General features: G+C 43.2%; 1 protein-coding gene across 5 annotated transcripts in view; it reads left to right on the top strand.

Moving 5' to 3' along the window:
• The first annotated feature begins 6,777 nt into the window (after positions 1–6,777).
• The window catches only part of MRPL42 (mitochondrial ribosomal protein L42), a 37,032-nt gene continuing 30,020 nt past the window's right edge, over positions 6,778–13,789 (top strand). For 2 of the 5 annotated variants that reach the window (XM_011993171.1, XM_011993169.1), the window contains exons 1-2: positions 6,778–6,842; positions 8,472–8,635. In XM_011993171.1, coding sequence (XP_011848561.1) covers positions 8,566–8,635 — 70 coding nt within the window. In that variant the 5' untranslated portion in view covers positions 6,778–6,842; positions 8,472–8,565. Of the gene's footprint in view, positions 6,843–7,238; positions 7,243–8,471; positions 8,636–9,612; positions 9,634–13,789 lie in introns of all 5 variants that reach the window. The other 3 variants (XM_011993168.1, XM_011993170.1, XM_011993172.1) reach the window with 3 other exon arrangements.

Here is a 13,789-nt window from a genome sequence, read left to right as displayed (position 1 = left end):
CAGGGTCTTGATTTTTGGTTAAGTCTGAAATGATGTGGTCTCCTAGAAAGCTTTATTTGTTAATTATTTTTTTAGGCCACTCAAGTGAAGCAGCAGGAGTGGAGAAGGAACAAAAAAATCTGTAACTGGTTATGATCAATGAGTTGTAAACCCCGCTGCACTTGCACCAGCCAGTTTTTAAGTGTTGGCTGTCAGGAATAACACGAAAATAAATCTGCCTTTGCCGTCAGCCTCATTGCTTTTGCTAGCACCCTATATTCTAGTCACACAGGCCTTATTTATTTATTTATTTATTTATTTATTTATTTAGAGACAGGGTCTTGCTATGCTTCCCAGGCTGGTCTCGAACTCCTGGTTTCAAGTGATCCTCCTGCCTTACCGTGCCTCCACCCCTACCACCAGTTGCTGGGATTACAGGTTGAGCCACCACTCCGGCTCTTTTGTTTCTTAGAAGAATCATACTACTTCCTATTTCAGCGCCTTCACACGGGCTGCTCCCTCAGGCCCTCTTCCTCTACCTAACTTCTCCTCTTCCTTCACATTTCCACTTAAATTCACTTCCTCAGGAAAGCCTTTCCTGTCCTGAGTACACTAGTCAGATGTTCCTGGTATGTGCTCCATGACATCCCTTTCCCTTTGAGACACTCAACAAAATTGTCATAAAATAATTAATCCCATCAGTATATATTTAGTATCTGTCACCCTCTGACGATATAATCTGTGAAGACTGCTGCTCTGGTGTCTGGTACATATAATAGGTCCTCAATAAATATTTATTAGATAAGTAAATGAATTAGAATAAATTAAAAATCTAGGAGTTGCAGGAAAGCACCTAACAATGAATTAACTTTAAAATGAAAACTATCATCTTGGGAGACTGAGGAAAGAGAATCGCTTGAGCCCAGGAGTTTGACTCCAGGCTGGGCAAAACAACAAGATCCCATCTCAGAAAAAAAGATGAGAGTTACATTGTAAGGATTTCTTTCTCTTTCTTTTCTTTTTTTTGACAGGGTCTCGCTATGTTGCCCAAGCTGGAGTGCAGTGGCGCAATCATGACTCACTGCAGCCTCAACCTTCTGGGCTCAAGTGATCCTCCCACCTCAGCCTCCTGAGTAGGTGGGACTAGAGGTGTATGCCACCACACCTGGCTAATTTTTTTTTAATTTTTTTTGTAGAAATAGGGGTCTCACTATGTCACCCAGGCTGGTCTCGAACTCCTGGGCTCAAGCAATTCTCCTGCCTTGGCCTCCCAAAGTGCTGGGATTACAGGTGGGAGCCACCATGCCCAGACTTCCAGACTTCTTTTTTTTTTTTTTTTTTTTTGAGATGGAGTCTCGCACTGTTGCCCAGGCTGGAGTGCAATGGCACAATCTCGGCTCACTGCAATCTCTGCCTCCCAGCTTCAAATGATTCTCCTGCCTCAGCCTCCCGAGTATCTGGGATTACAGGCACCCGCCACCATGCCCAGCTAATTTTGTATTTTTAGTAGAGACGGGGTTTCACCACGTTGGCCAGGCTGGTCTTGAACTCCTGACCTCATGATCTGCCTGTTTCGGCCTCCCAAAGTGCTGGGATTACAGGCATAAACTGCCACACCTGGCCCCAGACTTCATTTTTAAAAAACAAAATTTTAAGTTTTAGGGTCTCACTATGTGGCCCAGCCTGGTCTTAAACTCCTGGGCTCAAGAGATCCTTCTGCCTTGGCCTCTGATAGTGCTGGGATTACAGGCATGAGCCATCATAACCAGTGCAAAGATCTTTAATAATCGAAATAACCCTTTAAGTCCTGATGATCTCTAGGAGACTTGTAGTTCTACACTGACAATATATAGGGTGTTCATAGGAAAAAAATATGTGCATACATGTATATGTATACTTATTTACATATGCATATTAACAGTAATAGGAGAAAACCTAAAAATAATGTGTTTGTGTAAAAGAAAGGGAGACTGAAGGAGAATAAGGCTATCTAGTTCATATCTCAGCTCCACCATTTACTTGCCATAGAACTTTAGAATAGTACACATAATGTGCTCGATAAATGTTAGCTATTATCATAATATAGATATAAGAAGAGAGCCAGGTTCTGTGGCTCAAGCCTGTAATCCCAATTACTCAGGAGGATGAGGCAGAAGGATTGCCTGAGGCCAGGAGTTTCAGACCAACCTGGGCACTATAGCAAGACCCTGTCTCAAAGAAAAAGAAGAAAAGAAATGTCAAGTGAAAAGTTATACATCAAAATGTTAGCAGTGATTATCTCTTGGGTTTTGTTTTTTAAATCTGCATTCATTTTTTAAAAATCTGTTTTATTTGTTGTTCAGATGGGATCTTGCTGTGTTGCTCAGGCTGGTTTTGAACTCATTGGCTCAGTCAATCCTCCCCGCTCAGTCTCTTGAGTAGCTGGGATTGCAGGTGCACTCCACAGCACCTAGTCTCATCTATGTTTTGTATTTTGAAATAAGCATGGCTCAGTCTAGCACAGAGGTTAGGTTCACGAGCACTGGTAATAGTAGTTCCTGGGTTCAAAGCACAGTAACTTGTGTGACTTTGAACAAGTTGTTAACCTCTCTGTGCCTCTGTCACTTCTGTTTGTAAAATGACAGTCACAATAATTAAGTGTTTAGAAAGATCTTTTTTTTTGAGACAGAGTTTTACTCTGTTGCCCAGGCTGGAGTGCAGTGGTGTGATCTCAGTTCACTGCAACCTCTGCCTCCCAGGTACAAGCGATACTCCTGCCTCAGCCTCCTGAGTAGCTGGAATTACAGGCATGTGCCAACACGCCCAGCTAATTTTTGTATTTTTAGTAGAGACGGGATTTCACCATGTTGGTCAGGCTGGTCTGGAACTCCTGACCTCATGATCCGCCTGCCTCGGCCTCCCAAAGTGTTGGGATTACAGGTGTGAGCCACTGCACCTGGCCAGAAAGATCATTCTCATAGTTTGGTTGTAAGATTGCTCTGGAATCTTTGCTCTCTGATTGATACAAAGAATGACTTTTTTTTCTGGGAAGTTACAGAAGAAAAGGCAATCCCCTTTTAAACCGAAGTCATTTGATGCCAATTCCAAAGTCCTAGAATTTTGTCTGTTTTGTCATTTTACTAGCATGAATTTAAAGCATTTGTAGCTGAGCACAGTGGCTTACGCCTATAATTCCAGCACTTTGGGAGGTTGAGGTGGGCGGATCACTTGAGGTGGGCGGATCACTTTAGGTCAGGAGTTCAAGACCAGTCTGGCCAACATGCTGAAACTCTGTCTCTACTAAAATTCAAAAATTAGCTGGGCATTGTGGCGGGCAGTGAGCCAAGACACATCACTGCACTCCAGCCTGGGTGACAGAGCGGGACACTGTCTTAAAAAAATAAATAAATAAAATAAAATAAAGCACTTTTATGTAGGTCAATGTAAGTTATTTGCTGGTATTTCAAGTTTGTATTTTTGGAAATTATACTTTATAAGTTGCTAGCACTGAACTCTTAAGTTAGGAACACTTTGTGACGTGGCCTCTCTTAACTATTCTGACATTGTCGTATTTGTTTTCCTTCTACCTTTCTTACTGCCACTCCTGGGAGACCCTTGCTCAAGGTTATCCTCCTCCATCTGATTTCTAAGTGTTGGAATTCCCTGGGGCCAGCCTCCATGCCCTTTATCTTTTTTTCTATACCTAGTCCAACCTCTACTCTCCAAACACACCTCTTCAAGTACCTGCCTTTTGTTTTCTGTTTTTTGGGGGATGGGGGTCTCACTCTGTTACTCAGGCTGGAGTGCAGTGGCACGACCACAGCTCACTGCAGCCTCAACCTCCAGGGCTCAAACGATTCTCCTACCTCAGCCTCCTTAGTAGCTGGGATCACAGGTGCGCACCATCAGCCTGACTAATTTTGTGGAGTTTTTGTAGAGATGAGGCCTCACTCACTATGTTGCCGGGCTGCTGCCTCGTTTTGTGTCTCCACTGGAGTGTCTCAGAGCCATCTCAAACTCAACAACTCCCAAACAAAAGTATGCATTTCCGCCCTCATCAGACTCCCCAAACCTGCTCCTCTCTCAGTCTTCCTTGTCTTATGAATGGCGCCATTGTCAAGCTAGTCATCAAAGCATCACCTGAAGTGTCTTCCTCTCTCTCAATCAATCCATCAGCAAGTTAAGTCATTACTTCCAATTTTAAAATACATCTGGACTCTTTCTCTCTCTCCATCTCCACTGCCACCACCCTCCATCACATGATTTATTGACTGCAGAACTGTAGTAGCTTCCTTGCTAGACTTGCCTGCGGTCTTGCCACTCTCCAAACCACTCCTCCCAGGGCAGCCAGAGTAATCTTTTAAAAATAGAAATCGAATTATGTCACTTCTTTTGTGTAAAAATCTCAAGAGACAGGGGCTCACTCTGTCACCCAGGCTGGAGTGCATGGCACGATCATAGCTCACTGCCACCTTGACCTCCTGGGCTCAAGCAATCCTCCCACTTCAGCCTCCTGCTCCCAGGGTAGCTAGGACTACAGGCACACAGCACCACCTACTCCATTTAATCTCTACATATGTCCTGTGTCCTAACTCCGTGTTAACCCCTCCAAGGCTTATGAAGCCCAACATGACCTGGCTCCAGCTCTCCTCATCTCCTGCCACTCTTCTCCACACTGTCCACCCTACTCCAGTATATGGTAAGCTATTTCCACCACATTAAAGCTTTTGTGTAGGTTGTTCCCTTGCTTAGCCTAAATTGTCTCTCCTCTTTCTTCCCCCAGAAATGTTGGTTTCTTTTCCGGTCTCAGCTTTGTGAGACCTTCCCTGGTCCCACTAAGTGAGTCTCCCTATTGGGGACTGGTCCCACTCTGCTCACAGCCATCAAGACTTGACATCTGGAATAATCTTTGATCCATTCTTGTTACACTTTACGCAGGGAATGTTCGACCAGTCCAGTTGACTGCTCATTCAAATCTGTTTCTCCTCTCTGTCCCTTCCTATTGCATAGTCCAGAAAGACTTCATGGGTAGCTTTGGAGGATGGACACGATTGGAAAGGACACAGATGGACCCTCTGTGGGCTTCTACAAGAGCAAAGATTAGCCTCCTGATGTTCCCTGGGAAATGAGGAGACATACTACACAGCCCATATTCAGTTTTCTTTACTATGTGATCTGTGTTCACTTACTTTCAATACTTGTCACTTCAGGAATATGGTTCTTAATTTGTTGAGAGGTTTATCAATTCCCTGGAATACATACTAAAAGTTATAGATTCTTTCTTAGAAAAATATACAAAAGCAACATTTTGCAAATCATGGTAAAAGGGAATTTCTAGGCAACCACTTCTGCTTTACCAGCCAATCGTCTGCTGTCTTGGATGCTTGCAATGTTATCTAGTCTTTTCATTTGTTCAGCAAACACTTACTGGAGACCTATAATGAGGCCGAGCACAGTCTGAGATGCTGGGTTTGCACATGGTGAAGAACAAGATAGACATATGTCTCTGCCTTCACGGAGCTTACATTATCCAGCATAAGAGACATTAAACGAGGCTGGGTGCAGTGGCGCACGCCTGTAATCCCAGCACTTTGGGAGGCGGAGGTGGGCAGATCACCTGAGGTAAGGAGTTCAAGATCAGTCCGGCGAACATGGCAAAGCCCCATCTGTACTAAAAATACAAAAATTAGCTGGGTGTGGTGGTGGGCACCTGTAATCCCAGCTACTCGGGAGGCTGAGGAAGGAGAATCGCTTGAAGCCGAGAGGCAGAGGTTGCAGTAAGCCAAGATCATGCCACTGCACTCCAGCCTGGGCGACAGAGTGAGACTCTGCCTCAAAAAACAAACAAACAAAAAAAGTTAAACGAGCAAACAAATAATATAAAGTCAGGTAATGGTAAATGTTCTGAAGGAAAATAAAGGGGGGCATGGAATAAGGGTGGGTGAGGCTATTTTAGTGGTGTGGTCCTTTCTAAGATGATATTTGAGAAAGGCCTGTATACAGTAAGGTCAAGAGAAGAGGTGAGAGAAGCGCATTGTTGGCAATGGGAACAGAGAGTGCAAAGGCCCAGGGGCCTTTCCTTCCTCCTGAGATGGAAGGCAAGGTCCAAGATTCTGCATAGTTACTTCCTCCCATAATAGGTAGCCAGCACAGTTCTGAGGGCACAGTGCCAGGTTCTCCAAGTGGAGGGCCTCTTCACGTTCTGATTCCAAACGTCCAATTCCTAACCTACACATTTCAGGGCTTCTCTGGAATGTCTCTTCCCCTGAGAAACTTTAACTCATTTACTAAAGGGCAATCTACGATTTCTTTGAATATTAACATAATTTTTTTAAAAAGTACTTGTAGGCTTGCATGGTGGCTCAGGCCTGTAATTCCATCACTTTGGGAGGTCGAGGTGGGAGGATCGCTTGAGACCAGCGTGGGCAACATAGCAAGACCCCGTCTCTACAAAAATATTAAAAAATTAGCCGGGTGTGGTGGTGTGCGCCTGTAGTACCAGGTACTCAGGACGCTGAGGTGGGAGGATCTCTTGGGCCCAGGAGGTACAGGCTGCAATGAGCCGTAATGGAGCCATTGCACTACAGTCTGGGTGACAGAATGAGACTGCCTCACAAAAAAAAAAAAGTTTGTTAGTTTCTAAGGGTATGTATTTGGGGCAGTGATTTTGTTTTTCTGGGCACCTTGATAACGTTGCGGCCATGCTGCTACAAATAAAGGCAAGAGTCCATAGCAACGACTCCGCTTTCCCTCTGCGACCGGGCTGCTCTCCCACGGAGACTACATTTCCCAGAGTGCCCCGCGGCCGGGAGGGCGCGCGCGGCGCTGTTTCTTGGGACCCGGATTGAAACAAGATGGCGGGCTCGTGGTGAGAAGCTGTCAAGGTAACCGCTTCCCTCTAGTCTTTCTGTCGAGGACTCCCACGAAGCTAGGCAGGCCCACAGTGTTTGTCTGCAGGTGTCGAGGTCTCCCGCCTGTCGTTCCCGGCAGGGCGAGGCTGCCTGCATCCCCAGTCTTTGCCCTTCCTGCAGAAGGGCCGGCATATGGCCGCGCGCTTCCTGTAGCGCCACCTTCGTTACCTGGCGGACGCCCGGGGGTGGCTGATGCAGCTTGTGGCTCTAGGGACTCATTTAGGTCGAAGAGTCCGTGTGCTCCTGGTAGCCTGCTCCTCAAACCTCTTACCCTCAGAGGCTATGTGGCTTTTGTTTTGGGGTTGAATTCCGGGCCAAGGGACTTGACCTCTGAAATGATCTTCCTGGGGTGAATAATCTGACTCCCAGCAGAGTGTGCTTGCCTCTGGGCTTCGGACAGAGGGGACCTAATTTCCCCCAAGATGTTCTGTTCGTGGTCAGAGGTCATGGGTTTACGTCCCACGCATGTCACCTATTAAGCAACGATATACTGGTCAAGTAATCGATTGACCTCTCTGAGCCTTTGTTCTTAATCTGTGAAATGGAGATGCCTGCTTCACAGACTTGTGAAAGTCAGAGCATGTAATGTATATGAAAGTGGATTATAAACTAAAAAGCACACTTATGAGCTCACGGTTAGCAGTGTTAATGTACTGGCAGTGCAAGGTATCAGTGTGAGTGATTTAGCCTAGCAAATAAGAGGACCTGTGTCCTAATTCCCTTTTATCACTATTGGGGGAAGGGCACGGATAGTCGTTGAAGACTATTAAAAACAAGGTTTAACAATGGTTATTTGTCATTTATTCACAACAGCCCATGAAGATTGTGGTTTTCCCCACTTTGTCATTGGAGAAACTGAGGATCATTTAATGACTTGTTATAAAGTTTCCCAGTTTGGCAGTGACTGACTTTAAAGTCCTTGGAAGCAAGACTTTTAAATTTTATACTTCAGTTTCTTCATGAATCAGAATAATCACATGATTAATACGAGAGCAAAATGAAATGGTGGCGAAAGTACCTTGGAAAGTTAAAGACCTTATACACATATAAGATGGTGAAATTTTATCTGGGACTTGAGGGCATTTGTATGAGTTCCTCCAATTGAGTATTTAATAGGCTAAGGATAGGCCTTCTTGTTTGATATTTCTTTATTATTATATTAATGGCTCAGGGCAGACAGAAATATTTAATCAGAAACAGGATAGTACTGTAAGTGACGTAGTATCTTGTATATGGAACCTTGGAGGTTGTACACAGACACGCTAGCGTTATGAGAATGAATACTCTGTGTACCATTTGTGAATGACTGTTTCAAGAGTAATTACACATGTACTGAGTATTCAGTAAGTAGAAGGAGCTGCACTGGGTGCAGAGAAGTTTGCATCTAGGATAAATAGTAATGGACATAGTTCCAGTGGTTCTGATCTTATATTTTGACCGTGTTGCTCTTCGTCCTGTTGTTAAATCGTGTGAATTGCCAAGTTGTTTAAAAGCATTGCTTCAGTTGACTTCTAGGCAGTGATTGTTCCCTTGTTCTTGTGGTGTTTAATTTAACTTAAGTTTACCATAGGTAGCACTGATTTTTCTTTATCTCTTCGGCAGGAGTAGAAATTGGTATGCCTAGAAGCAGATGTTAAAAGCAATTTCTCTTCAGAACATCTTTTTTCATACCACTTGATAAGCATCTTGAAACACCATGGCTGTAGCTGCAGTAAAATGGGTGATGTCAAAGAGAACTATCTTGAAACATTTATTTCCAATCCAAAGTAAGTGAAATTTTTTTAATGTTTAAAAAGTTTTAAACTTTTACGAATATAGAAAATTTAAAGCATTTAGTTATTGTATACACCTGTAATTTGCAGGAGTGTTTGCAGTAATGGAAAGTGGGAGAAAACATGAGATGTGGTGTCTCATGCCTGTAATCCCAGCACTTTGGGAGGTGGGAGGACTGCTTAAGGCCAGGAGTTTGGGACCAGCCTGGGTGACATAGCAAGACCCCCATCTCTAAAAAAAAAAAGTGGATTGGGGAGGGGAATGGATAAATTATGGTACATCTTAACTGTGACTATCATGCAGCTGTTACTGACATGGAAAGATCTCCAAATAGAAACAAAAAAAAAAGCGTGTCAGAACCATATCTATGTATATCTATCATATGATCTTATTTGTATGTTTAAAAGATGATCCATCATATGCATGTGTGCATATGCATAAATGCAGAGGTAAAAGGTCTGGACCAAACAGTGGCTATCTGTGTAGCCCACTCGGGATTTAGCTGAGGGCAGGAGTAAGGGACTGGTCAAGGGTAACTTTCTCTTGTTCAATTACATGTATTGCTCTTTTAGTAGTTCTTAAAATATGCGAATAAAGGGTAAATTTACAGTCCCATATTCCAGAGATAATCATTGTTAATATTTTGGTGGATTCTCACTGTGTTTTTTCTATGTACCTAGCCATTTTAAAAATATGAAATGTAATTTCTGCCTTTTCTAAAGAACTGTATATAGTTATTATTTTCTCGAAAGCTTGTTAATACATGCTTGACAGTCAAAGCATGGACCCAAATAAGTAAATAGAATATTAAAGTCTTTTTTCTCAGCCAACTGTGCTTTCTTTTTTCTTTTCCTGTTTGTAAACTCTGTTCTCCCATTTCTAAAGTAGACATGTATAGAAGGCTACAGTAGGTTTGCCTTTTTATATTTAACTATGTCAGCCAACTTTTTATTTTTATTTTTTATTTTAGATTCAGGGGGTACATATGCAGGTTTGTTACATGGATATATTACATATGCTGAGATTTGGGCTTCAACTCAACCCATCACCCGAATAGTGAATATAGTGCCCAATAGTTAGTTTTTCAACCCTTCCCTCCATCCCTCCCTTCTGTTTTGAGTCACCAGTGTTTATTGTTCCCATTTTTGTGTCCATATGTACCCAATGTTTACCTCCTACATGTAAGTGAGAACATGTAGTATTTGGCTGTTTTTGCATTAATTCACTTAGGATAATGGCCTCCAGCTGCATCTATGTTGCTGCAAAGGACGTGATTTTATTTGTTTTAATGTCTGGCTAATAATCCATGGTGTACATATATACCACATATTATTTATCCAGTCTGCCGTTGATGGGCTTGTTTCCATGTCTTTGCTATTGTGAATAGTGCTGTGATAAACATGCAAGTGCAGCTGACTTTTTTTTTTTTTTTTTGAGACAGAGTTTTGTTCTTGTTGCCCAGGCTGGAGTGCAATGGTGCAATCTCCGGCTCACCGCAACCTCTGCCTCCTGGGTTCAAGCAATTCTCCTGCCTCAACATCCCAAGCAGCTGGGATTACAGGCCACCACACCCAGCTAATTTTGTATTTTCAGTAGAGACGGGGGTTTCTCCACGTTGGTCAGGCTGGTCTCGAACTCCCAACCTCAGGTGATCCGCCCGCCTCAGCCTCCCAAAGTGCTGGGATTACAGGCGTGTGAGCCATCGCGCCTGGGGTGCAGCTGACTTTGTAAATACAACTCTGCTTGACCTTGACCTTGACCTTTGTCTCTTCTTTCTTATTTCCTGTTTACCACCATTTGTAATTGAAAGTTTGTTTATTGAATTAAAGAGAAAAGAGCTATTTGAAGAATAGAGTAAAAGTAAAGTAATAAATAGGCAATTTGTTATGCTTGAGGTGGGGAAAATATTTTACTCAGTAAACACCTTTGTTGAATAGAATGCTCAAAGGTTTGTCAGATCCTACTCTATTTTATTTTATTTTGTTTTTTGAGACTGAATCTTGCTCCATTGTTCAGGCTGGAGCACAGAGGCATGATCTTGGCACATGGCAACCTCTGTTTCCCGGGTTCAAGTGATTCTCCTGCCTCAGCCTCCCAAGTAGCCGGGATTATAGGCACCTACCACCATGCCTGGTTAATATTTGTATTTTTAGTAGAGGTAGAGTTTCACCGTATTGGCCAGGCTGGTCTTGAACTGCCAACCTCAAATGGTCTGCCTGCCTTGGCCTCCCGAAGTGCTGGGATTGCAGGTGTGAGCCATTGCGCCTGTCCTAGTTCTTGTATTTTTAGTAGGGAAGGGGTTTCACCATCTTGGCCAGACTGGTCTCAAACTCCTGACCTCAAGTGGTCTGCCACCTCAGCCTCCCAGAGTGCTGGAATTATAGGCGTGAGCCACCGCACCCGGCCACCAAATCCTGCTCTTATAGGAAGCTTTCCATCCCTGCTTCCTTGCTTGCCCTACTGTCCCCTTTTTTAGGGCCCTAAACATAATAACATTTATTACATTATATTCAAAGTAAAATCAACTTAGAATTCAGTAAATGGAATAGGAGATTGCTTAAGAGACTTTGGATATAAACTAAAATAAGTCACAACAAAACTACAATCAGCATTTGATTATCTAGGAGCATTTTTGTTGTGAGAATTGGAAGAAAGACCCTTACTTCTTAGCCTACTCTTTGCCTTGCAGGAACCCAGCTCCTAGACTAATGAGAAGTCAGATCCAATCAGTTTTTACATAGTCTATGTTTTGAAGCAATTAGTCCTCACACAGGCCCATCAGAAAACCAATTAATGTGTCCCTGGGTAATTGAAAATTGTTTATATATCTTTTTCCCCACTGGATTTCCCACTAAGTTTGTACTGTATCTAATTCATTTTGGTGTCCCTGGTGCCTCTCATCATGATAGGAGATATATCAGTGTTTGTTGAAGTAATCTGAATGGATTAGAGTTACTCTCAAAATACCTAGTTAACTAAGCATTAGGTTACCCTAGAAAATCATTCCGTTATCAGTCATCCTAATACTCAGTGACCTAACTTCTTATGTCCTAAAAGTCCCTTATACTGCGAAGTTCCTACTACTACTATTATTGAAAGTAAAGGGCTGGGCATGGTGGCTCACACCTGTAATACCAGCACTTTGGGAGGCTGAGGCAGGCTCCGAAGTTTGAGACCAGGCTGGGCAAGGTGACAAAATGCCATTTCTATAAAAGTTACAAAAATTAGCTGGGCGAGGTGGTGCGCGCCTGTGGTCCCAGGAGGGAGGCAGCCTACTCAGGAGGCTGAGGTACGAAGACTGCTTGAGTCCAGGAGTTCGAGGCTGTGATTGTGCCATTGCATTCCAGCCTGGGAGACAGAGCGAGACCCTGTCTCAAAAATAAAAAATTAAAATTAAAGAAAGTTTCATTACTGTTATTATTGATGTTTAATAAAAAAGGGAAGAACATTAAGATTGGAGGCAAAGCGAATCATGATTAAGGAAGGAAGTTCAATGAGCAAAAATAAAAAGGCTTCCCTATATTCTAGAAGGAATATTTTAAAATTTCCCAAATGGTCAGTCAGCTTGGGAATGTAGACCACTTTACAGTTTTCAAAGCATGTTAAGCCATTTGATCCTTATAACAGTTTTGATTTTGGTAACCCATGTAGTATTATCCTCTTTATGAAGGTAAAGAAACTTGAGTTCTGTGGCCCTCATAAGTTTACCTAGGGTCACATATTTGGTAAATGAGAACTGTGACCAAAATCTGGATCTCCCCACCTTACTTTGTCCAGTATACTTTCTACTGTACTTCCTTTTCAGTAGCAAGGTAAAATACTGAGCATTTGAAGATGGGACAACTTTTAGCTTTCATAGCTCTTTTCTTTTCTTTTTTTTTTGTTGGGACGGAGTCTCGCTCTGTGCCCAGGCTGGATGGCAGTGGCCAGATCTCAGCTCACTGCAAGCTCCGCCTCCCGGGTTTATGCCATTCTCCTGCCTCAGCCTCCCTAGTAGCTGGGACTACAGGTGCCCGCCACCTTGCCCAGCTAGTTTTTTTGTATTTTTTAGTAGAGACGGGGTTTCACCGTGTTAGCCAGGATGGTCTCGATCTCCTGACCTCGTGATCCGCCCGTCTCGGCCTCCCAAAGTGCTGGGATTACAGGCTTGAGCCACCGCGCCGGGCTAGCTCTTTTCAAAATGTAAGTAAACATATATATGTAACAAGAATAGCTCATAAATTACAGAAATTATTGTTAATTGAAGTTCTTTTGGCACATTGAATTGCTTTGGCTTGATTGGTGTTAACTTTGGCATTGGTCCTAATTATATATTTAGAGCTTCTGCTACCTCTATATCCAGAACTTCCACTGATAAAATGTCAGGTAATGAATGTTTCTCTTTTTTTTTTTTTTTCGAGGTAGGTCTCACTCTGTTGCCCAGGCTGGAGTGCAGTGGCGCAGTCTTGGCCCACTGCAGCCTTGACCTCCCTGGGCTCAGATGATCTTACTATCTTAGTCTCCCAAGTAAGCAAGACTACAGATGTGCACCACCATGTCTGCTTATTTATTTATTTATTTTTGAGATGGAGTTTCACTCTTGGGATTACAGGCATGCATGAACATGCCTGGCCAGTTTTTTGTATTTTTAGTAGAGAGGGGGTTTCACCATGTTGGCCAGGCTGGTCTCGAATTCCTGACCTCAAGTGATCCACCTGCCCTGGCCTCCCGAAGTGCTGGGATTACAGGAATGAGCCACTGTGCCTAGCAAGTGTTAGACTTTTAAGGATGAGGGGTATTTGAACAAAATGGGGATGGAATTCCATACTGAGGACATGGTGAAGGCATGGAGATAGGGAAGGCAGGATAGGTTACAGTCCTATATCACAGGAACAAGAGGCTCTGACTTTGATTCTTGGCATTAATCAAGATGCATTCAAAACTTGCTTTTAACTATATTGAATTACTTTTAAATTTTTTTATTTGTATTAAAAGAATATCCTTTTTTTGAACATAGGAGAACCTTTCACAAGCTTTTAAAAAAGCAATTATGGCCGGGCACGGTGGCTCACGCCTGTAATCCCAGCACTTTGGGAGGCTGAGGCAGGTGGATCACGAGGTCAGGAGATTAAGACCATCCTGGCTAACATGGTGAAACCCCATCTCTA

The sequence above is a fragment of the Mandrillus leucophaeus genome, unplaced genomic scaffold, assembly GCF_000951045.1.
Source record: "Mandrillus leucophaeus isolate KB7577 unplaced genomic scaffold, Mleu.le_1.0 Scaffold427, whole genome shotgun sequence".
NCBI lineage: Eukaryota > Metazoa > Chordata > Mammalia > Primates > Cercopithecidae > Mandrillus > Mandrillus leucophaeus.
Note: the sequence above shows the minus strand (reverse complement) of the source record. Positions and strands in the feature narration are given on the sequence as shown.